The sequence below is a fragment of the Cupressus sempervirens genome, chromosome 6 (assembly GCF_028749045.1).
Source record: "Cupressus sempervirens isolate cs-2001-9-10 chromosome 6, ASM2874904v1, whole genome shotgun sequence".
In the NCBI taxonomy this organism is placed as follows: domain Eukaryota; kingdom Viridiplantae; phylum Streptophyta; class Pinopsida; order Cupressales; family Cupressaceae; genus Cupressus; species Cupressus sempervirens.
The window spans coordinates 70,289,573-70,317,572 of NC_143123.1; the positions used below are offsets into that span (position 1 = coordinate 70,289,573).

General features: G+C 34.2%; 2 protein-coding genes across 3 annotated transcripts in view; both read left to right on the top strand.

The window, feature by feature from the left end:
- LOC149551188 (uncharacterized) overlaps nt 1-530 on the top strand; it is a 167,041-nt gene extending 166,511 nt beyond the window's left edge. The window contains exon 6 of the mRNA XM_089786764.1: nt 68-530. Coding sequence (XP_089642890.1) covers nt 68-107 — 40 coding nt within the window. The 3' untranslated portion in view covers nt 108-530. The remainder of the gene's footprint in view (nt 1-67) is intronic.
- On the top strand, nt 108-28,000 carry LOC149551189 (uncharacterized). Of its 2 annotated transcripts, XM_089786765.1 has the most exons (7): nt 108-128; nt 12,106-12,407; nt 12,530-12,663; nt 14,705-14,828; nt 14,948-15,101; nt 17,826-18,008; nt 27,593-28,000. In XM_089786765.1, exons 2-7 carry the CDS (start codon nt 12,167-12,169, stop codon nt 27,669-27,671), a joined length of 915 nt encoding a protein of 304 aa, XP_089642891.1. In that variant the 5' UTR covers nt 108-128; nt 12,106-12,166; the 3' UTR covers nt 27,672-28,000. The 2 variants fall into 2 exon arrangements, with proteins under 2 accessions (XP_089642891.1, XP_089642892.1); XM_089786766.1 differs by lacking the exons at nt 108-128; nt 17,826-18,008 and having other exon boundaries at nt 12,040-12,407; nt 27,593-27,877.

Below are 28,000 nucleotides of genomic sequence, written 5' to 3' on the forward strand. Positions count from 1 at the left end.
GAATGTCTCATCTATGGATCTGGGAATTCTGACCTCCATAGCTTTTGTTTCTCTCTTTTTGTGACAGGTGTTTGCATGCAGGTGATTCTTGGGAGCTATGGAGTTGATTTTTCATCAACTTCATCATGGTATTAGAGTTCTAGATCTTCATGCCCCTGTTTTGTTTATAAGAAGTTTGGTTTGGCTTTCAGATACATGCTTTTATTTGAAAGGGTTTAATTTTTCAAAGTTATTTTGTATTGAATCTTGGGGGATCATTGATTTTTGGGTCACTTTGAGCCTAAACAGACATCACCATTGAGCTCAGAGCCCAAAAATCCTTATTTTCATATAAAATTTGTCCAATTTGGACACAGTTGGAATTTGAGGCAAAAGAATATTGCTTCCAAATTGGACATGTTTCCCAAGGTGGTGATTTTCTGAAATTTGGTACGTAGATTGAGATTTCTTGACACAAAAATTAAGATTTTTGGTATGAAAAAATGAGAAAATTGGGCACACAAATTGAGATTTTTGACATGCGGACCAAATTTTTTCGGCATAGAAATCAAGATAGTTTTGGTACAAACTAGCATGCTTCCTAAGTTTATTTAGACTTTTGATGTTGTTTGGTTGTTAGTTTATGTAGTCAAAGTCAGAGGTTCTATTTTGCTCTCCAGGAGACATATATTGAGACATTCTATTTTCCAAATTTTGCTCTAGGAACATCCCATTCAATTTTTTATTTTATTTGTATTCTGATGGATATCTCGGTTATTTTAGGTCTGGAGATTGATTTTGTTGTTTCAGATGATTTTTCATGGGTTGTACTATCTATTGTATCAACCTTATATCTCTTTTGATCTTTATTAACATCCTTTTGTAGTATTTTTGCAATTGCACTAAGATAAAGTGTCACTTTATTGTATTTTGGGATTTTGCACATTTTTGTATTTTATTATACTCGCACTACATTATAAAGTGCCTTAGGGGGTTTCATGTTGGCCATATTCACCATCTTCCTTTGTCAAGTAAGTGTTCTTTCTATGACATTATTCTGATCATATGTCGATCACATGTGCCATTATAGGTGGTTGTACTTCTCTTGTACTCTCGATGTTCCTAGTTCTTTTTTCTATAAGAGATATTGCATTCAATTTCAATGTTCATGTGTTACCTCTCAACATAATAGGGGGTTTATGTTGGTTCTATTGTTTTCTTGGTTCAATGGAGTGAGCTATGTATTTAGTATTTGATCATCTATACTACGCGATTGTAGTGGCTCGATACCTATGGATTTTGGTGAGATGGATCATTTACCATATAGACATTCTTTCTTTCCTATTTTTGGAGGCCACAAAGATACCTTCCATCTTTGATTGATTAGCTCTTTAGACTTAGTTTTCTCTACTTGGTCATGTTCTATACAGTGGAGGTTCTTTAGATCAATATTATGGTGATGTTTGCAGCTTCATGCTTTAGTGGTGTTCTTCGTGATCATCCTTTTGTTCCTATCTTTGGGAACATTTTATTTCCATATCTTTTTGGAGTAGGGTTTTTCCCACGAGGTTTTCTCTATTTCTCCTGTTTACAAAATTTTGGTTGTGCTTGGATACTTCATCAGGCCTTGTTGTCAAGACCCAAATTTGCTTTCAATAGTAATTTCTAGGTTTTTAGCCACTCCCTAAGTTTATCTTGGGGGGTGTTAGAGTAATAAGATATTGCCTTATGAATTAAATCATGTTGATTTAATTATTCACTTATTATCTTTAGTTTACTTAAGCTAAACTTTGAGCATATAATAGTTTATTTTTTTTAAAATTATTGTCATGCAACCTAGGTTAGTTATCTATTAGGGTTTTAATCTCTTTGTTATTTTATTAATTCACTTTTGATAATAGTAATCTTTTTTTTCTCATAAAAAATGTCTCATCTATGGATCTGGGAATTCCATCCTCCTTAATTTTTGCTTCTCTTTTTCTGTGATAGGTGATTCTTGGGAGTTCTGGAGTTGATCTTTCATCAACTTCAACAGATAACATGTAATCTACTTGCAACATAACAATATTAGCACATTTGATACCAAAATTTTAAAGGTGAAAACCCTTTAAAGGGAAAAACCACCTGGGACTAACAACCCAAAATTTTCACTCTTCTGAAGTGAGCTCGGCTAAGAGCCAACCTTGTTACAGGTTACATACACATTAGTAATGTGACACTATTAGAGGATTATAACTAAACGATCATCTAGACCTTATCACTCCTTGATCATGGCTAAAGAGTGGCTTGATCTAAAGGACTTACAAACATCACAAATCGATGTTACCATAAAGGATTTCACAGACTTGTTAGGTCAACTCAATTTATGAGATTTTATACTACAATGATTAGAAAGTAACAATGTAAAAATTTATTTGTTAGGTATAACACTGGCTTACTTGTTCAGATCACCTTTTTGCTATGCCTCTTTCTGATTTCTTTATTTGTTCTCTTGACTGGTTGATTCACACTCTCACTCTTTCTCCTTCTTTCAACCCTATTTAGTTCACCTGGCATAACTATCCTCTTTCAACTTCAACAACTTCACACAATCACTGCCTTAATAATAACAATCAACAAACAACCTCATTAGCAACCAAAATAATCAACAAACAACCTCATTAGCAACCAAAAACTATCTTGAACATCTCCTTAAATAATCACTTTTGTGCTTCCAGATTCTTCCAAACTATGCCACTTAATCATAATTGTCGATCTCAGGTTTTACCAAATACAATTTATCTAGCCACTAATAAAATATAACTTTCATAGAACTTTGTGCACATCCTTATCCTTCTGCAATCTCCATCATCAGATCCTTATTGAATTTTCTCAATCATTGGCCTTGTGACAAAATTTGACTTGTGTCTTTGAACATCTCAAAGATTCCATATTTCCATAAAAATTCAGCTTCTGATTCCATCTTTACACTTTTCTTTTTCCAACTGTTACTCAGTGAACACACCATTTTACTCGGGTAATATAGTACTCGATCAATACTATACTTTTTCGGATAATATTACCGAACTTCTTCTTTTCTATACTAGCTACTTGGTGAACACTATAGTCACTCATCAAATATTGTCTTCCTTCTTCAACTTTGTCACTTGATTAAGCTTGTGTAGCTCAATACATTACAATATTGCATGATTGTAAAACAATTAAACCAACATTACATTATCACCATCTAATGCAGTCAAGTGTTCATTGAATAACATACTTATTAACTTTGTCTTCAACATACTCTCTCCAAATCCTCTTCATCAATCAAATCATATGGCACTCTCTTGAATTAACATAATATCTAGCCAACTAAGACTTGACATCAATGATAGCATAACAAGTGATATGACTCTTTTACATACATTCATAGCATTACCAATTACATTATTAGTTGTGGATAACAATTATTTCATATACTGCTAGTGAAGAGTTCCAATCATTTAAATCTCTACTATAATGCAAAAGTACTTGTGCCTTTTTTAGGGGTTTAGGCTTAGCACGAGTTCTACACAAAAGATCGTTCCAACCTTTTTGTTGAAGAGATATTTATGTTTAGAGTTTGAGTGTGACTGGGATTCTAACTATTGATTGATCCCATGTAGCTATATAATGATTTCTATATAAAATTCGAGGAATTTAGGGTTTCAAAGTAACTAACTTTGCTAATCACAATAATTGATTATTTCCACATGTCACAATTGTCTCAAGAAAAATATAATTATGTAAACTAGCAATTACCCTATTTTGTTTTTCAAAATAAAAGGGGGGTGAAAATGGAAAAAATGTGTTACCTTATACATCCTTTTTCTTTAGGGTCTTCAACCTTTAGGCCAGTACTACAAGCCTTTTGAGTTGTTTAGGAATTGCAAAATAACCTCATGTACTCACTCTTTTGAAATAGCTTCTCAATTGCCAGCTTCCTAACTTCTCCATCACTAGCTTCTCCCTAGCTTTGTTAGGCACCATTGTTGTGAACAGACAAGACAACTTGGAACCAGAAGCAAGATTTGGAAGATCCAGGTTAGTAAAGCTTGGGGAAGAATTTTTAAGAAAATGCAATTTGCCTATGTTATATGGTGTATAAAGTGATAAAAGAAAAATAACAACTTTCTTTTCCTAGTTTCTCCTTTTAGAAATATAAGAGGAGTAACTGAGAGGGGGGGGGAGGGACGGGTGAATCAGTTACCACTAAAATAAATCCTAGATCCCTTAGATGCCAATTATAAAATTCAGACTGGTAAAACTGATTACTGCCGATACTCAGTAAACACATAGAAAATTAATATAACTTGGTAAATACAGAGTGTATTTTAACTTAGCAGATCTTAAGATGTTATCGGTAATTACTTGCAAGCATGACAGAAATAAAATGAACACATGAGGCACCAAGATTTAACGTAGAAACCCAATTTGGAAAAAACCACCAATGTAACTAGTTACTATTTTTCACTCTTCTAAAGTGAGCTCTGTTAGGAGCCTTGCCTATTAAAGGTTACAAAAAATGTTGTTAGGTGTGACCCTGTCAAAGGATTTAATCACCCTATTAGGAGTGGTCTTACAAAAGGTCTTGAAACAATTCAATGAAATTTCCACTTTGTTAGAGTATTTACAAATGGCTATTAAACCAACTCTGTTAAGAGATTTTAGATCACTGTTACAATGGTTAGAGAGTAACGATGAATTGACCTAATTGTGATGCAGCTAAATTGTTGATTACAGATACCTACTTATCATTCAAGTTCGCTTCCTCTCTTCTTATCTCTTTCAACACATTCAACTTACATACATCACATACACTTTGAAATCACAACTTGACCTTTAACTTATACCTTCCAGATTGTTAGGTCGGCTCAAATACAAATTAGAATAACCAATATTCATCACCTCAGTCGGCTAGAATCAATAGGTAAAAATAATTAAACTTTACATGCCAAAATAAGAAAATCCTTTGGTAGCCAACTTAGCTTGATAGAAACTGATTTTGAAGCGATTTCTTGTGTCAACCAACAGATGCTCAGTTAACATTGTGAGCTTACAAAATTCTTTTGGTAACCGAGTGAACTCGATTAACATTGACTCTATTCAACTTTTCTTCTGTTAATCGAGTGAGCTTGGTTAACACTCTTTTCTGCATAACTTCCTCCGATGCTTGAGTGAGCTCAGTAGATACTGCCTTTTGCACAGAGTGAACTTAGGAATGCTCTGTAGACTAGAAAAACTGTCTTCACTAACCAAGTAAGCTTGACACGCATTGACTGCCAACTGATATTACATTTGTGTAACATCAAGGACAACACACAATTAATCAATTGTATCCAACAATCTCCCTCTTTGGCATTGATGGAAACACAACATGTCATAGCATAATGAAATTTTGAGAATAGGATTCCCTCTGTCAAAAAGTTTCTCCCTCTTAGATTTTATATAGGAAACTTCTCTAATAGTGTTCTCCGTCTGTGAAGGAACTACTTAACTTCTTCCTCTGCAAAATTTTAGAAAGATATGACACTAAACTTCTCCCTCTTTGACAACACCTGCCAAAGACAATTTTGATTAATATCAACATACCTTTAGTATAGATTCATCTGCAATATGTTCTTGCCAATACTGCATCAAATGATTAATCTTCAACCTTGTTCTTGTGGATGCATCACTAAACTTTATTTAGTGAGCTTCAGATAGGAGAATGACCCCTAGCTTACCTCTTAGATACAAAAATGCATCTTTAGGTAATGGCTTTGTGAATATATCTGAAATTTGTTCTTTTGTATGCACATATTCCAATCTAATTTCTTTATCCTATACTAATTCTCTTACAAAGAGATATTTTATGACAATGTGCTTTGTTTTGGAATGCATCACTAGATTCTTGTATATGTTGATTGCACTTGTGTTATTACAATACATCACTATTGGCTCTTTGATTTCAACCTTCATTCCTTCCAACAATTGTTTGAACCAAACAATGTTAAGAACAATTCACTATTGCTGCTACATATTTTTCTTTTGCTGTAGATTGAGATGTGCAATTTTGCTTCTTGCTTGTCCAAGATACCAGCCTTTTACTAAGAAAAAATGCTCCATCACTAGTGTTTTTTCTGTAATCAAGATTTCCTGCCCAATCAACATCAGTATAAACTTTTAAGTCAAGGTTGCCTCCAAGTTTGTACTATAAGCCATAGTCTTCAGTACTTTTCAAATATCTCAAGATTTTTTTTACTGCCATCATGTGGTTTTCTCTAGGTTTAGTTGAAAATCTTGCCACTATCCCAACTGCTAAGGCAATATCAGGCCTTGTATGTACAACATACTGTAATTTCTCAATCATTGATCTATATAAGGTTTGATCTACTTCTTTGGAATCATCATATTGGTAAGATTAAGTCCAATACACATGGGGGTTCCAATTGGTTTTGAATCTTCGTTCCAAATTTCTTGAGTATCTCTTTGATATGCTTAGATTGAGTGATATAGATACCATTTCCGTTTTGCTATATCTGCAATCCAACAAAGAATTTTATTTCATCAAACATGGGCATTTCAAATTCTTTATTCATTTATTCTGAAAATGCTTTGCATAGGTCATAATTTCCTATGAATAGAGTATCATCCACAAATATTTCTGCCAACACAATCTTTTTATTTGATCCTTCCTTGATGTATAGGTTGTTGTTATCATTTGTTCTTTGAAAACCAATCTATATCAAATAGTTATGTAGTCTTTCATACTAGGCTCTTGGAGCTTGTTTGAGACCATATGGGGCTTTGTGTAATTTGCAGACCATGTCCCTTTTGTTTGGATCAACAAAACTTTATGGTTGTTCAATGTACACTTCCTCATCAAGAATTTCATTTAAGAATGCAAATTTAACATCCATTTGATATACTTTGAATCCTCCATGAGCTACATAAGCCAACAAAGTCCTTACACTTTCTTTTAGTTTGCTTCTTGTCATTATTCCATCTAACTTGTCTCCAATGATCTAATCAGGTGCGTGATGCCTTCTGACATATTTAGTTAATACAAGTTCTTTGACTTTTGAATGAACTGTACTACCTTCATTTTAAATTTCAACTTCCAGCTTGGGTCCTTCTATCCATGGCTCGGGTCTTCAGACTTAGTATGCACTAACTCAGTAGCCTCTGAATGCGACTTGGGTCCCTATGACTTAGTTTACACTTCTTGCAATTCGGTAACTGATGGAGATTTGGAGAGCTCAGGAGATGAAGTTTCCTTTTTGTCAAATGTGTTTGTCAATGTATCAATTTCATAGTAGAAAAATCTTCTATAGTCTTCTAGCTCCTTTTTGCTTTCTTCTTCAGTCTTTTCTGCAAATTCATCAATTCTCACATGTGCACTTTCTATGATTTTGTGAGTAGACAAATTTAAACATTTGTATGTTTTACTTTTGCAGGAATATCCTAGAAATATACCTTCATCACCTTTTACATCAAATTTTTCTTTTCTGGATTCTTTCAAGATATAACATTTGCTGCCAAATACTTTCAAGTAACTTACATTGGGTTTGTAGCCATACCATAGTTGATAGGGAGTTTTGTTTGAGTCCTTCTTCAACTGAACTCAGTTTAAAGTATGGACTATAGTGTTGATAGCTTCCTTCTAGTATTTGATAGCAACATTCTTCTCAATCATTAGTGTCCTTGCACAATCCATGATGGATTTGTTTCTTCTTTTAGCTATTCCATTATGCTCAAGAGTACCAGGGGCTGCTACTTGTCTTTTGATTCCTCTTTCAATGCAAAAATTATTGAATTCATTTGAGATGAATTCACCACCTCTATCTGATCTCAAGCATTTCAATCTTTTTCCAGTTTCTTTTTTCTACTCTAGCCATATACCATTTGAATTTCTCAAAAGCTTTTGATTTTTCTTTCAGATACATAATAGTCACCATTCTAGAATAATCAGCAACAAAAAGAATGGAAAACTTTTCTCCACTATAAGTTTCTATTCCAATGGGTCCACATAAATCGGTATGCACAATTTCCAAGACATCTTTTAACTGATAGTTTTTACATTTAAAACTAGTCTTTCCCATTTTACCAATTTGGCAATTTTTGCATAATCCAACATCAAGTTTCTTCAAATTGGGAAAACCTCTTACTCTTTCAAGTTTGCTAATCTTGACCATATTATCAAAGTTTATATGACATAGTCTTTTGTGCCATAACCAACTTTCTTTTACTTGAGCAATGAAACATGAACAATCACTAAGATCAAGATAAAATAGGTTAGCTTTTGTTTGCCTACATGATCTAATCAGATTTCTTTGGTTATCTAATAGTCTTGCCTCGTCATTCATGAATTCTACCTCGAATCCAATGTTGTTCAGCTATGCTGCACTCAGTAAATTATGTTTTAGTCCTTCAACCCAATAGACATTGTCACATACAAGTTCATTAGTTAATGAGATACAACCTTTTCCTTTTATGCAGCAAGGTTCAGTGTTTCCAAACCTTGCACTACCTCCATCATAGTGTTCAAAATATTCAAATTTAGTTCTATCTCCAGTCATATGGTGAGAACATCCACTATCTATGATCCATGTGTTATTTTTGCTAACATGAGAGACAAGTGCCATCTTATCTCCTTCATCATCAGATTCATCTTTTACAACAATATATACTATTTCATCTTCATTGTTATCAGAATCTTTAGCCATAAAACACGTTTTCTTACCTTTGTCTTTGTAGGATTTATGACCTTTGAATTCCTTCCTGCCTTTGTACTTGTGGGTTTTCTTCTTTTCATTGCCTTCTTTGTTTGAACACCTAGTAGCAATATGACCAATTTTGTCACAAGAAAAACATATTAGAGGGATTTTACCTTTGTACTTTCCTCTACTCCTAGAATATTTCTTTACAAGTAGAGCTTCAACAATTTCAAGATCAATATATGGACTTTCTTCAGTTTCTAATTGATTATCTTTTATTTTCTTACCTTTTTTTTAAAGTGAGAGTTTAGCTTCAAATGCAGATTCAAAATTCTTGGAAGCAGGAACATAGTTGTCAAAGTTATCTAGTTCAAAAGCTGTCAATCTTCCTACTAAAGCATCCAAACCTATCTTGTTATTTGAATCACATCTCTTTTCTTGAATGGCAAATACTCTAATCACATAAATGGGAAGCAAAATTCTGAGTACTTTACTTACAACAGTTTCTTCTTTGATTTCTCCTCCAGATGCTTTGATTGCACTAACATTATCCTTGATTCTTTCCACATATTTTGCAACATTTTCATCTTCTCTCATTCTCATTTGATCAAATTGTCCTCTAAGGCTTTTTGCTTTGGTTCTTCTTACATTGTCATCACCTCCATAGATTTCTTTCAGTTTGTTCCACATATCAAAAGCAATTTTATAGTCTTTTACCTCATCAAATTCAACATAACTGAGAGCAGATGCAATGTCAATCATCATGATGTTATGGTTCTTTTTCTTAGGAATATCTTCAACTGATAAAGTTCCAGTGAGAGTTTTATATTCTTCATCAAGATATTTGCATCCTGAATCACTGATAGTAGCCAGATGAAGCCTCATAAGTCTTTTCCATGCTGCAAAGTTGTCTCTATTCAGCTTTGTAATCTCTCTTTTGTAAGACATCCTGATCTTTAGCTTAGGTCCTTGAAACTTTCTCTGCAAGTACCAAAAGCTCTGATATAAATTGTTGGAAATATAAGGAGGAGTAACTGAGAGAGGGGGGGGGGGGCAGTGGGGGTTCAATCAGTTACCACTAAAATAAATTTCAGAACCCTTAGATGTCAATTATAAAATTCAGACTGGCAAAACTGATTACTGCTGATACTTAGTAAACACATAGAAAATTATTGTAACTCGGTAAATACAAATTGTGTTTTAACTTAGTAGATCTTAAGATGTTATCAATAATTACTTGCAAGCATGAAAGAAATAACATGAACACATGAGACACTAGGATTTAATGTGAAAACTCAATTTGGAAAAAACCACCAATGTAACTAGTTACTATTTTTCACTCTTTTGAAGCGAGCCTTGTTAGGAGCCAACCTTGTTAAAGGTTACAAAACACACTGTTAGGTGTGACCCAATTAAAGGATTTAATCACCCTATTAGGAGTGGCCTTGTAAAAGGTCTTGAAACAATTCAATGTAATTGTCACCTTGTTAGAGGATTTACAAATGACTGTTAAACAACTTTGTGAAGAGATTTTAGATTACTGCTACAATGGTTAGAGAGTAACAATGAATTGACTTGATTGTGATGCAACTGGATTGCTGATTATAGATCTCTGTTCTGGTTCATACTTAATCCTTCCTGATCGAATAACACTTTTTTTCTCCGCAAGGATACTTGCTTATCATTCAAGTTTGCTTCCTCTCTTCTTATCTCTTTCAATACATTCAACTTGTATACATCACATACACTTTGAAATCACAATTTGACCTTTTACTTATACCTTCCAGATTGTCAAATCAGCTCAAATACAAATTAGAATAACCAATATTCATCACCTTAGTCGGCTAGAATCAATAGGTAAAATAATTAAACTTTACATACCAAAACAAGAAAATCCTTTGGTAGCCAAGCCAGCTTAGTAAAAACTGATTTTGAAGTGATTTCTTGTGTTAACCAATAGATGCTCGGTTAACACTGCGAACTTACAAAATTCCTTTGGTAACCAAGTGAACTCGGTTAACACTGACTCTATTCAACTTTCCCTTTGTTAACCGAGTGAGCTCGGTTAACACTCTTTTTTGCATAACTTATTTCGATGCCCGAGTGAGCTTGGTAGATACTACCTTTTGCAAAGAGTGAACTCAGGAATGCTCGGTAGACTAGAAAAACTATCTTCACTGACCAAGTAAGCTCGGCATGCACTGATTGTTAACTGATATGACATTTGTGTAACATTAAGGACAACATATTATTAATCAATTGTATCCAACATCTCTTTCATGTGTCAACATCCCCAATTCTTCATATCTCAGGAATGAATTCCATTACATTCGAGATGAAACCAATTGTCTCTCCTACATGATTGTTTCAAATGTTGAAGCCTCCAAGAACATGTTAAAGGAGATAGGAAAAATAATTTTAGATCTACTAATATAAATAAAAAATACATCCTTTAATTTTCCAAATCTATTGAGTGATTCTTCTTCGACAACAATTGCAGTGATGGACTCTATTGTTACACAATCAAATGTTTTTGGATAAATCTAAGGTTTCATCTAGAAGCTTCTGAGAAGTTTTAAAATTTTAAGTGTTATAATGTTATGAATTTTGTATTTTATTGAAGAAAAAATGATATTTCTAATTGCTCAAACCAATGCTAAATAAGAAAAATCATACTTTTCAATTATAAAAAATAAATATTAATAATCAACTTCCATACTTTTGTACAATAAAATTTAATTGTTTATTTTTATTAATTTGTGAAAAAATCAAATAAACATTTTTTTTGAGAGAATAACTAATAACTAATAAGAAATAGTCAACAATGAGCATCTCATCTAAAATATCTTTAATACATAACAATTAATCTTTCGAAATAATAATAAAAAATCATTAAGAAATAACGAAGACTTCCCCATTACCTATTTAAAAAAAAAAACAAAACAAGAAGAGCCCACTGGTGAAACTTAAAAACTTGCTTTGCCTCCTTCCAAACATTTGCGCACCCGAGCCGAAGAAATGCACCTGATGTGACTTTTTAAAAAATTCATTAATTAATTTAAAACTCAGAGAATCGTTGTTCTGTGATTTTTAATTTATTATTTGCGCGGCCCGATTGCTCTATATTATTTTTAAAATGGAGGTACGTTTCGCAACGAGTCTTCAATTTTCTAAGTGAGACTCTTTCAGTCCGAAACCAGGGTTCTTCCCGAACGAAAAACGAAAAAAGTATTGGGTGGCCGCTAAATGCTATGACCAGTTGCCTAAATCAGCTGGCCGGCCATTGGATGCGGTCACAGAACTACAAGACATAACATAAACAATTCATTTGACAGAAAAATTGATTTGTTTATAGACTTTTTGACTATTGACCATGGAGTTTGGCATAAAACCAATTCACCTTTGGCAGAAGCCTTCAGACTTTGCTAAGGAGATACAGATTCACAACTCTGTAATTCGTGGTACTAACAATGGCGGTGAGTCTAAGAGTTTCAGCTGTGGAGGACTTGAAAGCATTGGCACCCATTATGTATCACGCGTTCGCAGAATTCAACCTCTCTGTTGGAGTACCTCCTTCCGTAGACTTTAAGACAGAAGAGGTTGCTGAAGAACTTATGCGTCGGATTTTTCAGTCTCCGAAGAGCTATGGAATCACTGCTTTGGATAAAGCCTCGGGTCAACCAATTGGAGCCGCTTTCCTCCATCTTACAGGTCAGCGTTTAAAACACCTTATTTTTTCCTTTCCAATTCTTTTTGAAATGTGAGATGTGTTACGATGTTTTGAATATTGTGTTTTATAGCGCATTGAAGGATTTCAGTTTATCATTTTTTAGGAGAGAGTTTTCAATTAGTTGGGCCTGTGTTTGTTGATCCTGCCCATAGCAACAAGGGAGTAGGGAAGACAATTATGAATGCTCTGATAGAGAGGGCAAATGCTACAAATGCCAAATCCATCAGTCTTGTTCAGGTGATATGCCGTTGCTCTCCTTTCATCAGTTACAGGACTTGACCATGTTAGTTTTATGATTGTTTGTAAAGCAGGGTTTCATGAGGGGCTTAAGCTCTGTTTACGACAAAGAAAGTAGTATCATGAATAGATTTTGTTTGATTGTAAGATTATTTAGAATTTTCTCCTTTATGATCTAGTTCTACATTTAATAGTGGAGAAGGGTTGGAACTAGAAATTGATATACCAATTTAGTAATGTTTTTTTTTGCTATTTATCAAAAATTAAAAATTTATAACCAAACCAGACTACAAGATTCATGAGACCACAACCATTAAAAATGTAGTTGACAATTCCAATTCTACTTTTAGGAATCCCCTTCCATAAGACCCCAACTTAAAATTTTTTAATTACATTTTGATATTACCTTTTTCAAATGTAAATTATTCAACCCAATGATCTTCATTAGAATCCGCTGCAATTAATGTCCAATCAAGCCTAGAACATGTCGAAATCCTCTAAGCCAAGTCTTTAATGAGGGAGGCGGCTATCCTCCCTACAAACTGTACAATTGACCAATTTTCAAAAAATTGAAAACATCATTTCGAAAATTTCAACATTTGATCTTAATGATCTGCATAGTTTGTAGTCGAAAACAACAAAAAATTGGAAAAAAAACAGAATTTGGAAAAAAAAAGTTTGACTCTGTTTTGTCTTTAGTACATTTTCTCTGGAGATTAGCCTGTCCCTTTAATGAGTCACCCACCATCATTTGAATCTCTTGTCAAACAGAGATCCACCATCTTTAGAACAGCTCTTGGATTAGAAGTCACTATTACTGGAATTTAATGAGTCACCCACCATCATTTGAATCTCTTGTCAAACAGAGATCCACCATCTTTAGAACAGCTCTCGGATTAGAAGTCACTATCACTGGAATGTACTAAATCAATTGCACCATCACCTATAAAATTCTTTTATTCTTACAAGCCACAGAGAAATTTCAGGCGTGGCTTGCATTCCTATAGCAGTCATTTGAAGCATACAGAGTGAGGCTTGAACACAGGTTATCATCATAGCAATTGCTTTATCTTGTCACAGTGTCATGCTCTGTTGGAGTACAAGTTTAGATACACTTAGGAAAGTCCAAAGTGAACTCGAGGTGCGATTGTATCCATAACATGTTTGCTTGGTTTACACACAGATTCTTCTATTATTGACCCTTTATTGTTGGTGCATGTCAGCTTAGGTAATAAATATAGGCGAATTGCTTGCATTTGACATAAGTTTGAGTCCTTTGCATCACCCTATGTGTACTTGAAAGCACTCAAGAGTCCAATGTGCCCTGGAAGTTGAACTTCATATTGCATGTTTGTTTAGTTACTTATTAACCATTTCTTTAACTTTTTAGGTGTGTGTATGGGATGCAGTCCAGTAGTTTGAAATTTGTTAAAGAAGTCTTCCTCTAGGCCAGAAACAGAGTTTACCATACAAATAAGTTTTTACAACATTTTTCTGGCTTATTGAATGCCCATTGCTCATACCTTGCGTTGGGCATGATCTGTGAGGCTATGTATATGGTGGCTGTCGCTAAAATGTAAGACCAGACCGGATTTGAGTTCAATCATCAAATGCTCGAATTAGTACTCTGTAAAGATGGCTTAAGTTCATGAAAACTGTTTTTCCCTAGGGATTGTTTTATACATACGAGTGTCGCACGTCTGCCTTTTTAGAAGCATAAATTCTTGGCCAGTTTTGGCAGATGAGTGGCCAACATGAGATTTCATTTGACAACTTTTCTAGGAGTTACCATTCATGCTAATTAATTATCTAGATTTTAATAAATTTGCACTGTTTAACAAAATTGAAATTACTCATCAGCCCTTCTTTAAGTTCAGAATCCAGATGTTAAACATTCTGCCATAGTTTTCTGTTTGTGTGCAATAAGAGTTCAATACACGCAGTATGATAAAAACTGGTTGTTTTCAACAGATTTGTTTGATATGCAAGCATAATTTAACATAGACTTAAATGTCCTGTCATCAATGGATTGTCGCTTCAGGTTGCAGCAAATACTAAGTCATTCTCTCTATATGCAAAGCTGGGGTTTCGACCCATTGAATGTGCCACTTATTTTCAAGGTTCAATGAATGAGAAATTATGTGCTTGGGAAATGAGGAAAGAAGGTAAAATTAGACATTCACATTATGAATGTTTTCATATGAAGAAAAATATTATTACTCTTTCTTTGCCTTGAGTTTGAATTTACTTATTTTCACTACTGACACTCTGTGTAAATATGCAGACTTTACAGTACGGCTTATGGAAGAATCTGATGTGCGCCTTTGCTCAGAGCTTCATAGTATTGTGACTGGACATGAGCGAGAGACATATATACAGCAGATGCTTAACGTGGTTCCTGCAGATGCATGGGTAGCAGTGAAGGGTGGCATATTACAGTATGATTTCCAATATTTTTTTGATACTTTTCAATGTAAATATAAAAATACTAGATAGCAGAATATTTTGTTTACAAAGTTAGGACTAATTTTTGTTCTCTTTTGATACATGAATGAATGGCTACTTTGTTCTTAAGTAAAAGTGCAAGAAATTTTGTGTTTGTTGAATGATTGTGTGACTGTTTCTAACGTGTCTGTGATTATAAATAAGTTGCCTAGAGTTGGAGTTTGCAAAAGTGTCATGTTTGTTCTTTTTCACTTGTCAAATTCGAAACAAATGCAGAAAATTGAAGGAATTAGATCGTTTACAAGATTTTAATTTTGAGTTTGCTAGGTTCTGTCCAAATAGAAAAATTGAAGACTTCGATTAGATTTGAAATTTTGAAATCAGCAACTGGACTAATAGTGTGGGTCACAAGATTGCTGAATAGATTAATTTGATATTTGTTTTGAATGTGTTTGGTTTAAATTCTTGCAGGATTTAATGTCATCGTCCTTATAATTCCTCATTAACCTTTTTGTACTGAGTATTCAGTACACTAACTTGCTCATGTATATCTATTTTTTAGATTCATAGGCTACTCAAGACCATACAGATTAACAGATATCGCTCAAAGTAGTTTGGAATTGTGAGGCGTTTCTTTAAAACATAGCTTTCCTACTGAAGGAGCCTAACTTGTGAGCATGTATCAGAAAAATATAACATAGAAAATGAAAACATCATCTGTAAAAGGCCAAATGACAACTTCAGAAATCATGGACAACATCAATGTTACCAAAAGTCTTACTTCAACTTCCTATTGTGAACATTTTTTTCCTTGGCTTGCTAGAATTATGATCATCTTTTCGTTGTTTCATAAACTTGAATAATAAATCGTCATCGATTTTGGACTAGAGAACAACTATAGCCAGCATTTATTTACAAATACAGATTGGTCTCTGTGGAAGTTTGAAATTGATTCCTAATAGAGCATTGTTTTCAAAGGGATTCAACAAGGAATCTGGTTATTCCTTCACAAACTATTAGTCAACATAGGTTTTAGAATGGTGCTGGTAATTTCTAAATGAAATGCATCAAAGACAAAAAGAAAGTCAAACATGATTCTTTTTCAGATTTACGAAAACATGGTGAATTTTTCTTAAAAATTTTGTTGTTTTTGATCACAAAATATACAGATCATGAAGATCAAATGCTAAAAATTTCAAAAAATTTCATTGTGTTTTCATTTTTTTGAAATTTAGTCAATGGTACAATTTGTAGGAAAGATAGCTGCTTCTAGAAAGAATTTGCTCTCAAATGACGTGTGTGTTTTATGTTTATGGATATCCTATAGTTATAGAATGGGACAAAAAACTGCATATACAAATGCTGATTAGGACAAATGAAATAAAAGCGGACAAGCAAGAAAGATCCAACATCAGAATAGGGTAATTGATACAGTATTTCTCATACTACTTCATTTCTCAAGTGACTTTGTTGGCAAATTTAATTTGGATTTATATTTCATGGTAAGCTTTTTGTTAGATTCTCTTATTTCGAAATCTGAATGTCATTAAATAATGAAACCATGGCTCTAAAACTTGGCGTGCACTTGCCGGACTTATGAATTTCTCGGGTAGATGAGTAACCTGCCTGTGATTCATAGTTCGATTCTGCTGAAAAGCTTGTGAATTTTCCAAAGATAGAATTGGGCAGCACTAAAATAGATAAAAGAACAGTTAAAAGTCAAAACTTTAATATTTCAAAAAAATACAACTTTGTCAATAGGCCTTTGGTTTACTGGTGAAGTTGAATAGCTCACAATGAGCCTACCAGGGACCAAGTCTTGTTGAGTGCAAGGCTTGAGACATCATAAGGGATGAGGCGGGATCATGCCCCTGACGAATTTGGAAAAGTGAATGCTCCTTAGCCCTTGGCTCTTAGCCGAAGAGGTTTTAGACACCGTGGGTTTGTATCAGATACCTAAAACTTATTTTTAGATGACTTCCAATAAAAAAATATGACTTTTGCTGTCATTTTAACCTTGAAAAATTCGCTATGTTATTAACCTAATAGAGTCCAGGTCAAACGTTTGAGCTTTTGAGTTTTAGGACGAATAAATGATTTAACCAACAATTGAGTCCCTGTTTCCATCAGTTGTCGTGCTCAAACTGTTTTAGGAGATATTGTAGTGACTTCAGTTTGTGGGTTTGTAACTGATCGTAGGGTATTTAGTAGTTTTTTAATTTATTATTTGAAATAACACATTTAGAGCGGAGTGTGTTGCTGGCATTAGAAAATAGAGTTTTGAAGACTCGCCTGGGATAACCATTTTCAAGGTGAATTTCTCATATTCAAATTCATCTTTTTCCTGCTGTTACCTTTTCTATTTGTAAAATTTGTTTCGCTGTTCATTGTGAATTAACAGAGTATAGGTTTGAGAGTACCTGGAGTTTGTGCATTATTTGTATTATTTGCTATGTTTTCTTTCTTTCGTTCTTCTTCTATCCATTATCAGTGAGAGTAGAGTATTGAACTGCAACAACAGAGGTTGATGGTATCAGTAAAATATTGGCCTTCAAAAAGCCGGGTTGCATTTTTGTACCGCCGTTTTCTACTGTAGATTAAGTATGATTGTCACGCATGGTTTTTTCTAGATATATTACTCCCAAGAAATCAAATTGTAAACATTTCTCAGTTATTTAATGGAGATTGGCTCATTAAAATCATTTCATTTTATACAGAGCATATACTACAGGCTTTAGTTTTGAAGGTCATTCAATAGCTATATCAGAGGAGGCATTTGCGGTACTTTTTCAAGGAGTTTGTCATCAAAAGCGTGATCATTCAATGAGCATCTTTATCCCTGGACGTATCTATCCATTCTTACTAGAATGGGCACTTAAAGGAGGACTACAGCTAATGAGGTTTGTAACCTTATCTGATAAAAAAGTGGTTTATTTGATATCTGCAAAATTCATGATTTTTTAAAATTGGAATTTCATATCCTCACAACATATTTTTAGACAAATGAGTTCATTTTCCTGTGTGCAATATTATCAAATAGCCTTTTATGGTCTCTTCTAAATCTTCCCAGTTCACAATGAGTTGCCTTCATGGCACACCGTGTATTATACAGATAATAGAATCCAAAAGAAAACTGAAATTTTAGCGAGGATGTTTTAAATCCATATTTTAATACAGGTATATAATTCTATATTCGTTGATGTTATAAGGTATGTTGATTTATTAAATATTATGGGCATCCAGAGGATTCCTGAGCTTTGCTTTCTAATAGGGAAGAGTAATGCTATGGTGGTCCTATGTTATTCACACAAACTCATTTCTGGTATCAGTGGCTTAGGAAGCAAGGGATACTCTTTAACATAAAAGGTTGAGATAGCGAAAGGTATATTTTTACCAATTAAAATAAGATTCACATTTACCATTTATGGCACAGATAAAATTACCATTAGCTGTTTGAGCTTGAACCATTTGATATTTAAATAGAATGGGCAGCATGTGCCTTGGGAGAAATAACAATAGCTTGAGATCTAATTGAACACTGAAATCTCAATAGAGGGGGAGGATGATAATAGTAGTATTGATATTTTATAGTAAATTAAAATGTTAAATACTTGAATCTGAGAAAGGGATTTAATTCAAGTCATGATTATATTATTTAACACGGAGCTCTGTATTTTTGATGTTTAAATTACAATTGTCAGATTCGTATAGCTTCAATGATGAAGATTACATGATCTCAGCATTTATACATGCTTACATACATTCATACATTATATATGCATGTATGTATGCATGCATGCATGTAGGCATGTCTGCATCTATGTATGCATGGATAGAGGCGTGTACGGCTTTATGTATACATGAAAATTTGTACACATGTCCGCACACATGTATGCATAGATGGATGCATTCATGCACACGGGTGTATGTATGCATTTATATATGGATCTATGCATGCAAATATGGATGCATACATGCATGTATGTATGCCTATATGCATGGATGTATGTATGGATACATGCATATGTGAATAGATATATGAATGGGTGTATGGATGTATGTATGGATGCATGCATATGCGAATAAATGCGTGGATGTATATAGGCATATATGGATGTATGTATTTATAGATGCATGTATAGAAGGATGTATGCATTTAGGAGGATGAATGAATGTATATATGCATGTATGGGTGTATGTATGCGAAAAGACTATCCAGCCAAATCAATTCACTACATTTGACAAATTGTTTTTATTTATAAATTAAAATAAAATTTTGAACAAGCCGTATTGTGATTTTTATTATAATTGATACATATAATCAAATTGTCAAATGTGGTGAATTGAGTTGGTTGGATAGTTATTGTCATATGTCTGCATGTGTGTGTATATATATATGTACACACACACACACACACACACACACACACACACACACACACACATATATATACATATGTACATATGTACATATGTATATATATACACATATGTATACATACATACATATATGTGTGTGTGCGTGTGTGCATAGACATATGCAAGTATGTATGTATTTATGGATGCATGTATGGATGTGTAGGTGAATGTATGCCGTGCATATATGTATGGAGGCATGTATGGATGAATGCATGTGCCTATGGATTTATGGATGCATTGTTCTATAGACATGTATGGATGTATGTCTATATTTATCCATGTATGCATGTATAGATGTATGAATGCATGCATGTACGTATGTTTGCAAATCTGCCTGTGTGCATTTGTGTATGCAATTCTCAATGTATACATGTATGCATATTGGTGAACACCACAAGATGTTGAGAGGGTGGTGAGTGAGCATAAACAATTCTTATTCATTATGTCACATTTTTCAGTTATTATGATCCAATTAATTATCAATGAACCACAGAGTGATAAGAGCACACATAAATACCAGATTTATGTGGAATATCCAATGTAGGATAAATCACAATGAGAATCTTACTATGTGAAACAATTGATTACAATTTTTAGGCCAAAATCTAGGGAACTAATTGTCCTTGTTATTTAGACACGCTTCCCAAGGAACTCATTATTCCACAGTAAACTTGCACAACAGATATAGATCTTCATACTATGACAAATAGAGCATATTGTCTTGCAATAGAAATAGAGAAAATCTGAACATTATAGGATCTCCAGATCGACTTCTTCAACTTTTATGTTAGATACACCAATTAACACTACAACAATTCAATCTTACCATGTGAAACAATTGATTACAAACTTGTCGGCCAAATTTAGGGAACTAGTCCTTGTTATTTTAGACACACTTGCCAAGGAACTCATTATTCCATAGAGAACTTGCACAACAAATATATATCTTCATACTGTGACAAATAGAGCATATTGTCTCACAATAGAAATAGAGAAAATCTGAACAATATAGGATCTCTGGATCAACTTCTTCAACTTTTATGTTAGATACAATGATTAACACTACAATTCACACTTTTTCCTTGCATTACTCAGTTTTTGTATTTGATCCACACATATTCTGCAATAACCTCACATGTCATGCTTCATCAATTCATTTACACATGCATGTATAGTAGTTGTCCATCAGAATTGTTATCAAGGTCAAGCTTGAGTATAATAAGCAATATCAATACATAGTCGACCAATGAGTAAAAATATTAAATTTTGTCTAATCCCTAAGATAAAAGAAACTTAGACACATCTCAACATGTCTTCTTCAAATGTTATGATCAAAGCACACACATCACATCATCCTCTAAAACCAATCCCAAATGTAATGTGTAGAAAAGCTATTAACCATGTTATTAGTCGACTCCAAAACATTATCTGAAGCACATAATGCCATGCAGAGCACATGTCATGACATGATCACCCCTTACCTTTCAACTCTTTTATTATCTTGATTTGATCCAATAATATTCAAACTTAGCCACCACAAATAGTGGAGTCAGCCATAAGTAAACACACATAATAGTATTGCACTTGTGACAAAAAATCTTCAGCTGCAAAGCACACCATCATAATAAACTTGGATTGAAACAATGTAACAACCATTTGACCATGTCCACCAAACTACACAAGCTAAAATGCCAATGTAGAGCAATGTTGAACATTCTTCAAGCCTATACAATTTATGCTTGGTAGCCAACCATACTACCAATAAGTATTTCATCATAACTTGTGCAAAAGTGTAGTTGGGAACATGTAAGAAAAATAGTGAAATATTTAGTGTGAAGTCATTACTACCAAATTTGCCCGAGACAATCATCTTATGCAGAAGAACATAAATCATGTTCCCATAAGGTCTTTAGATACTTGTATCCACCATATACCACCTTAACAATCTTCCATCTTCCGTATACACCTTATACCACCTTAGAAATATAATCAAAATATCAAAAATTCATTTGAGTACACAATGATAAACACTTATTATTCTTCAAGGACTTATCACTAACAAATCAGTAACCAAATACCCTTGTTTGCAAATTAAGGTCTTCAAATCTCCATTGCCAATCAATGACCCTTAGCTTTACAATGTCTACAACTATAATGACCCTTCAAATCTTCTTCATCAATCAATAATCTTCAAATTCACAATCTAAACACTACTCTTCTCCATCAATTTTCTATTTCCACCTTCAACATGCTGACACTAATGCCACAATGGTCAACGCCAATGACAACACAATTGCTAACAATCTCCCTCTTTGTCATTGATGACAACACTAATGTCAAATATGCATTTTTCTTCCCTTTTGACATGAAGGACAAATGACACACTCTCATTTTCAATTTGCAACTAACAACCTACACTACTTCCCTCGAGACCAACCACAAATGCGAATCTAGGAGACAAAATGTAGTTAATGATCATTCTCTCCTTAGGAAGATGCACTTGTTTTATGCATCTAGTCTGAAAAAGGAGGGATAGTAACCCTCAACTTTTGTCTAAGAGACTCATAAGTATCATTAGCAAAACTTTAGTGAAAATGTCTGCTATTTGTTCCTTCTTAGACAAATACTCTAACCTAACTTCCTTTTTAGCAATGTTTTTCCCTTAGGGCCTGTTTGGTAGTTGGAATTTGATGGGAATAGGAAAATTCGACTGCTAGAATTCAGAAATTCAGCGTTTGGTTGTAAACACGAAAAGTAGAATTAGAATTTATTAATTCTAATTTTAGCCCAAAATGAGCATAGCAAAATTCCTACTTAAAAGGTGGAATAGGAATAGCCTATTCCTATTCCATTTTTTTAAAACTAAATTTTATATCTCGTCGGGTTTGACCCTAGTTGCATAAGCCAAATTTTTGGAGGAAAGTTATTTTTTGGTGAGATGTAGTGAGACAAGCAATGACAAAGGAATAGTGGGGAGTTTGAACTGATTTTTCTCAAATGTATTGAGCAGGCCCAACTCCAAAAAGACTCGTTAATGTCGTTTGATGCTCAAATTATTAATAAAAAAAAAAAAAAACTTATTCCAATTCTAATTTCAATTCTTACAACCAAACATAGAATATGCATCTTTTGACTCCTCTTCCAGTTCAACCAAACATGTCCTAATGATATTCCAGGAATTATTTTAAGAATGCGTGAATTCTACAAGTGGGCTTATTCTAGCATTACTGAATGTGGCATTCAACAATTCTTGCAACCAAACAGACCCTTAAGAAGTGATGCTAGATGGAAATATGTTTTGTCTTTGAGCACATTACAAATTCATTGAAATATTAATGACACTTGTATTGTCACATATTATACGAATTGCTTTATCAAGATTTACCTTCACATCACCAACGATCTATTTTTCCAAATTATCTAAGTGCATCAAGACACTGCTACAATATATTCTGCTTCTATAGTGGATAATAAAATCAAGTCCTATTTCTTGGTTGTCAAGAGACTTATCTGTCTTCCTGAAAGACTACACCACCACTTGCACTTCTTCTATCATGTGCATATTTGGTCCAATCAAAATCAATGAAACCTTCTAGTGAAAAATCACCATTCCTAATATACCACAGACCAAAATCCAAAGTGGCTTTCGAATATTTGAATATTTCTTTAATTGTCACCTCATGAGATTGTCTTGGACTAGCTTGATATATGGTAGCTAAGTAGATTGTCTGTATAGTATATTGTCTTGATGTAGTTAAGTATAATAGTTCACCCATCATAAATTTGTATAATTTTTTATCAACCTCCAAAGACTCATCATCCTTCTTCAACTAACAACCAATGGCCATAGGAGTTACATTTGATTAGTGTCTTCTATTCCAAACTTAAACAATGCTTTGATGTTGGTCTAAAAAATGAATATATCATCTTTTAGGTCATAACATGAAGACCAATACAAAATGACAACTCATCTACAATAGGCATTTCAAATTCTTTGTGCATTTCTTTAGCTATGTGTTTCCTCACGAGCCTACTTAATGGGAGTTTATAGGCCTTCTTGTTGTGTGTTGCAAGCTGACATACTTGCTCTTGTTGTTCTTGTCCATTGCCAAATTGCTTGATGGTGGCTTTGGTTTGGAGCCAGAATCTCAACCTCTGGCAACACTTGTAACATACCAGTGCCTTGTTGACTATATCACTAAATTGGAGAATGAGAACGTCAGGTTCAGGGAAAGTTTACATTCATTTTTGGTAATTTTTCCTGAGATGGGTAAGTAGTGGGACTCCATCACACAGTTGGTTTGGGTGATCACAACCAAGCTAGATTCTGCCTTTTCTGACATTGATGATCTTCACACTATGTTGAGAGCAAAAAAATGCAACTTTATGAAATCCACACTTTAAAGAAAAAGTAGGCAGAAGTTGATAACAAATCTTTCAAGACCAAAACAAAGCACCAACTGAAGTCATGAGATTTTTTTTGTGACAACACCAAACCATTTCTGCTTTCCGGATTGGTGAAGCTGGTTCAAGAAAAGATGGTTGATGAACATGTTTCATAGGTTTGGGAGCTCAACCTAAGGGTCAAGGGCCTCTCTCCTCCTTATCCCTCCGAGCCTCTTTCTACAAGATATTTATTCCTTAAGGATCAAGTTGATATCATAGACCTTACACATAGATAGGGCATGGGTTGGTTAGGATGACACACTCTTCCTCCATTTCCTTTCACTTGCTGATTGTGTTCTTAAGATGAGGAGGAAACTTTTCCCTATTCCCACTAAGATTTACCTAGATGAAGACCTCACAAAATCTCAGGTGGTAGAGTTGAAACATGCTCGAGGGCTTGTTGCCGAGGCTAGGCATGTTGGGAAGTGGGTCATTATTAGGAACCTCAAGGCAATTATACAAGATTCTTTTCCTCGAGGTACAAATCAAGACTGACTATGAAGGCCAAATGATGGTCAATGGGGTAGTTGGGCATGGGGGAGTCTTTGGGTTGCTCCTTGCATGTCAATTTTTAAAATAATGATGATACTTTTTGGTCTACGTGTGATCTTCTTCTAGATACTTATATGGGTCTCACAAACATTCTTTTGGTTATAAATATACACATGAGCTCGACTTGCCCTCTTCTTGGGGTGTTTGACTTTTAGTGGTTTTTGACTTGAAGGGATGAGGTTAGGTATTGTAGTAGGGTCAAGGGATTTAGTGGGGTTGCCTGCTTAGTTAGGGATTGCTTGCTTTACGTGACTTTTATGGTGTATTGTTACACTTCTGCTAGATTCATGTGGATTCATATTGCTTTGTTGGCTGCCCTTAGTAGGGACATCTTCATTGTTGTTTACTACTTTCCACTTACTTCCTCAATTTGTGCTATGCATAGTGGTCATGATGGGGATCCTTTTGGGGATTTTCTAGAGTGCATCACTTGCTTTTCGATCATCATTGATATCATCATTTAGGGGGCTCTTTAATGCACGAACTAGAGATCATTATGCCCCCTTAATGACAGGGTGCCAAACTCAGCTTGCATCTTTGAGTCGGATCTATGCACCTTGAGTTTGTAGTGTTATTCAAGGATTGTAGAGGGACCTTCACAAGATATGGTCATCGTATCCTTTAGATGTGCATGTCATCAGGCTTATTGGTCATTAATGGTCTCTCCCACCTTCCTAGTTTTGACCTCTTCATTTGTTGACCCCACTATGGGATGCGAGTGTTGTGGACTATGCTCTTTCCCATTCCTCTTTCCTCCGCTCCATCATCTGATTCATTATCTCCTGAATTCCTTTTGTTGACCACGCCCTTCTTAGCCTTACCCTTAGGCTTTCCTCTTCCCCCCATCCCTTGGTGTCTTGAGACTCCTTCCACCTGCACTCTCATCTTATTTGACAGTGGGGACCAAGATCTCTTCACCCTTCACCTCATATGGCTTCTTCACTTTGACCCCCTTGACCTTTCCCTTGCGACAATGTGTGCCTCCTTGTTTAATTGCCCCATGAACTAGTGGTACGATTAGGACTACAAGTCCCTCCATCTACATCTTCCACTTATTTTCGTGAGCTTTCTTCACTTAAGACATCCCACTATCTCCTCCTCCACCATATCAAGTGGTTATTCATTGCCTTGTATTGTAGATCCCTCTGCACCTTGCTTTTGTAGTCCTCCAAGTTCTTCTAGCACACCATCTTCCCTTGACATCCCCCCCTTCCCCTCTTCCACACTTGATCTTGGCACCTTGGTTACATATGCTTCCACCCTTTATGACATTCTTGACCAAATCCCCATCCTCCTCAGTCCCCACTCCTATGTCATCTCTTTGCTATCTCCATCATCAGTGAGGCCATCAAATCCATGAATAGTAGCAGAGTTGCAGATGAGGAAGGGTTCCAAGTGGAAGTCTTCAAGCTGGGCACTTCTTTTCTGGACCCTTTCCTCTCTACACTCTTTAATAGGGTGGTGTGCACCTGATTACCTTCTTGGTCACAACATATATATAATAGGGAGTAAATATTCTTTTCTCCCATATATCTAATCAAGGCATTCTAACTTTGATGCCAAACTAAAGGAAAATACAATAATCATATGAGAAACAATGCAAATAAGTTTTGATATAGATAGATTTTAGCAACATATCAATATAAGAAAAACGAGTTTTACTCTAGGAAAAGACTTGCGAGAAAAACCTAGCAATGGTAACAAACTCAAATATATTCTCTTAAATCATTTCCTAAAATAGGATAAGAATATTCATTCTATAAATGGAAGTCATTAAATTTATCTTTTGGAGATAAAACTATAAAATAGTCTTGGACTAGGACCAACTTTTAATTTTTTTTACGAGTTTTGAATTACTCATGCAATTCATAGTAGGGCACTAACTACATTTACAATCCTTTTGCACATGACCTTCAACTTTATCATACACCTATCACAATATATTTTCTAAGTTGCATAGTTTGGCATCAAAAAATAAAATTATCATGCATTCCTCTAGGTGTGGTATCCTACTTCATGATGGTTCTACTATCACAATACTACAGTTATTAAATAATTACATTGTTTTTGGTATTTTTTTAAAGTTATACTCCACCTAGTCTCAATGAGATGTGGCCATTGGACTGTTACATAGTAGCCATGGAACCTTGGAAGTTTATGAGACTCAATTAATGGATAAGAACACTTGAGAATTTTAGTGAACAAACACTTCCTATACTTAGATGTATTATTTCAAGGTTCAAACAATGCTACATGATTTATCATCACTAGCTCCTAGTTGTAACATAATCTTAAAATTTAAATTCCATAATTTAAATTTTGAACAACTTAATTTATATATGAAATTGTCAATACTTTCACGGAAGTCACCCATAAAAACTAGATACTCGGTATAGATCCTTATGATGAAACTCTTTAGCTAAGAGCAAAGGATCGATGAATATTGATATTGGAAAACTTGTGTGTGCGTACGCACACACATGTTTTTGTGCGTGTGTGTGCTTGTACATATGCATGCACGTCTCTTGACATGTTTGTGTCTTTGTGTGTGCATGTGCACGAGCCTTAGGTTGAACCTCTTTGGCTAAGGGCCAAGGACTAAAGTGCATTCAATCTACAAAACTTGTGTGCACGAGTTTGTGTGCATGCATGTGTGTATATGTGTGTGTATGTATACATAAATATTAGATTGTTTGGATTTAACAAATATTTTTTGCATGCATATCTTATCTTTTAATGATATACAAATCTATGATGTTCTTAAATTTCCACATATTGGTTAGAATGTGATATCGTGAAATACAAAGGGGACTTGAGTGATCTTGGTGGTGAAAATGGTAGTGTACTACATAAATGAGATTACATATTTCAAATTTAATGGAGCACTTTTGTATGCTTCAATGAAAAAATTATAAATAGATAGAAAAACTTTTAGTTGATGTTTAGTTTTAATTAAGTAGATTAATAAGTGAAAATACTAAATTAAATAAATTTTTTTCAGCATTTACTTTAATTTAAGTTGGATTAAGAAGAAAAATAATGACTACATGTTAAAATGTATTTACAGGCAATGTTGGATAATGGTTTACGGACAACATCAAACACCTCTTCCAGGGTCCATATGGTTGCCAAATGTTTTCGGTTGATTTCGTATTATTTGAGTATCCATGAGTTTGATACCATGCAAAGAAGAACAATGGGTTTCTTTGTCTATTGATAAATAAGTTCTAGTAAACTATGCAACAATTTTATTTATTTTCTTGTAGTCCGCTGCTTCCTTGTATGCTTTCAGTCCCTTAGAGTGTTGGTGGTCTTTTGTTGGACATTAATAGATTTATCTTATCTTATCTTATCTTATCTTGTCTTACTTATGAACTTGTGGCACAATAAGATTCCTCAAAATGGAAATAGTGAGGGATGTGTAATCCTAGATGCAATGAGCTTTTTGTAATCACGATATTTGAGTTTGTGTAAA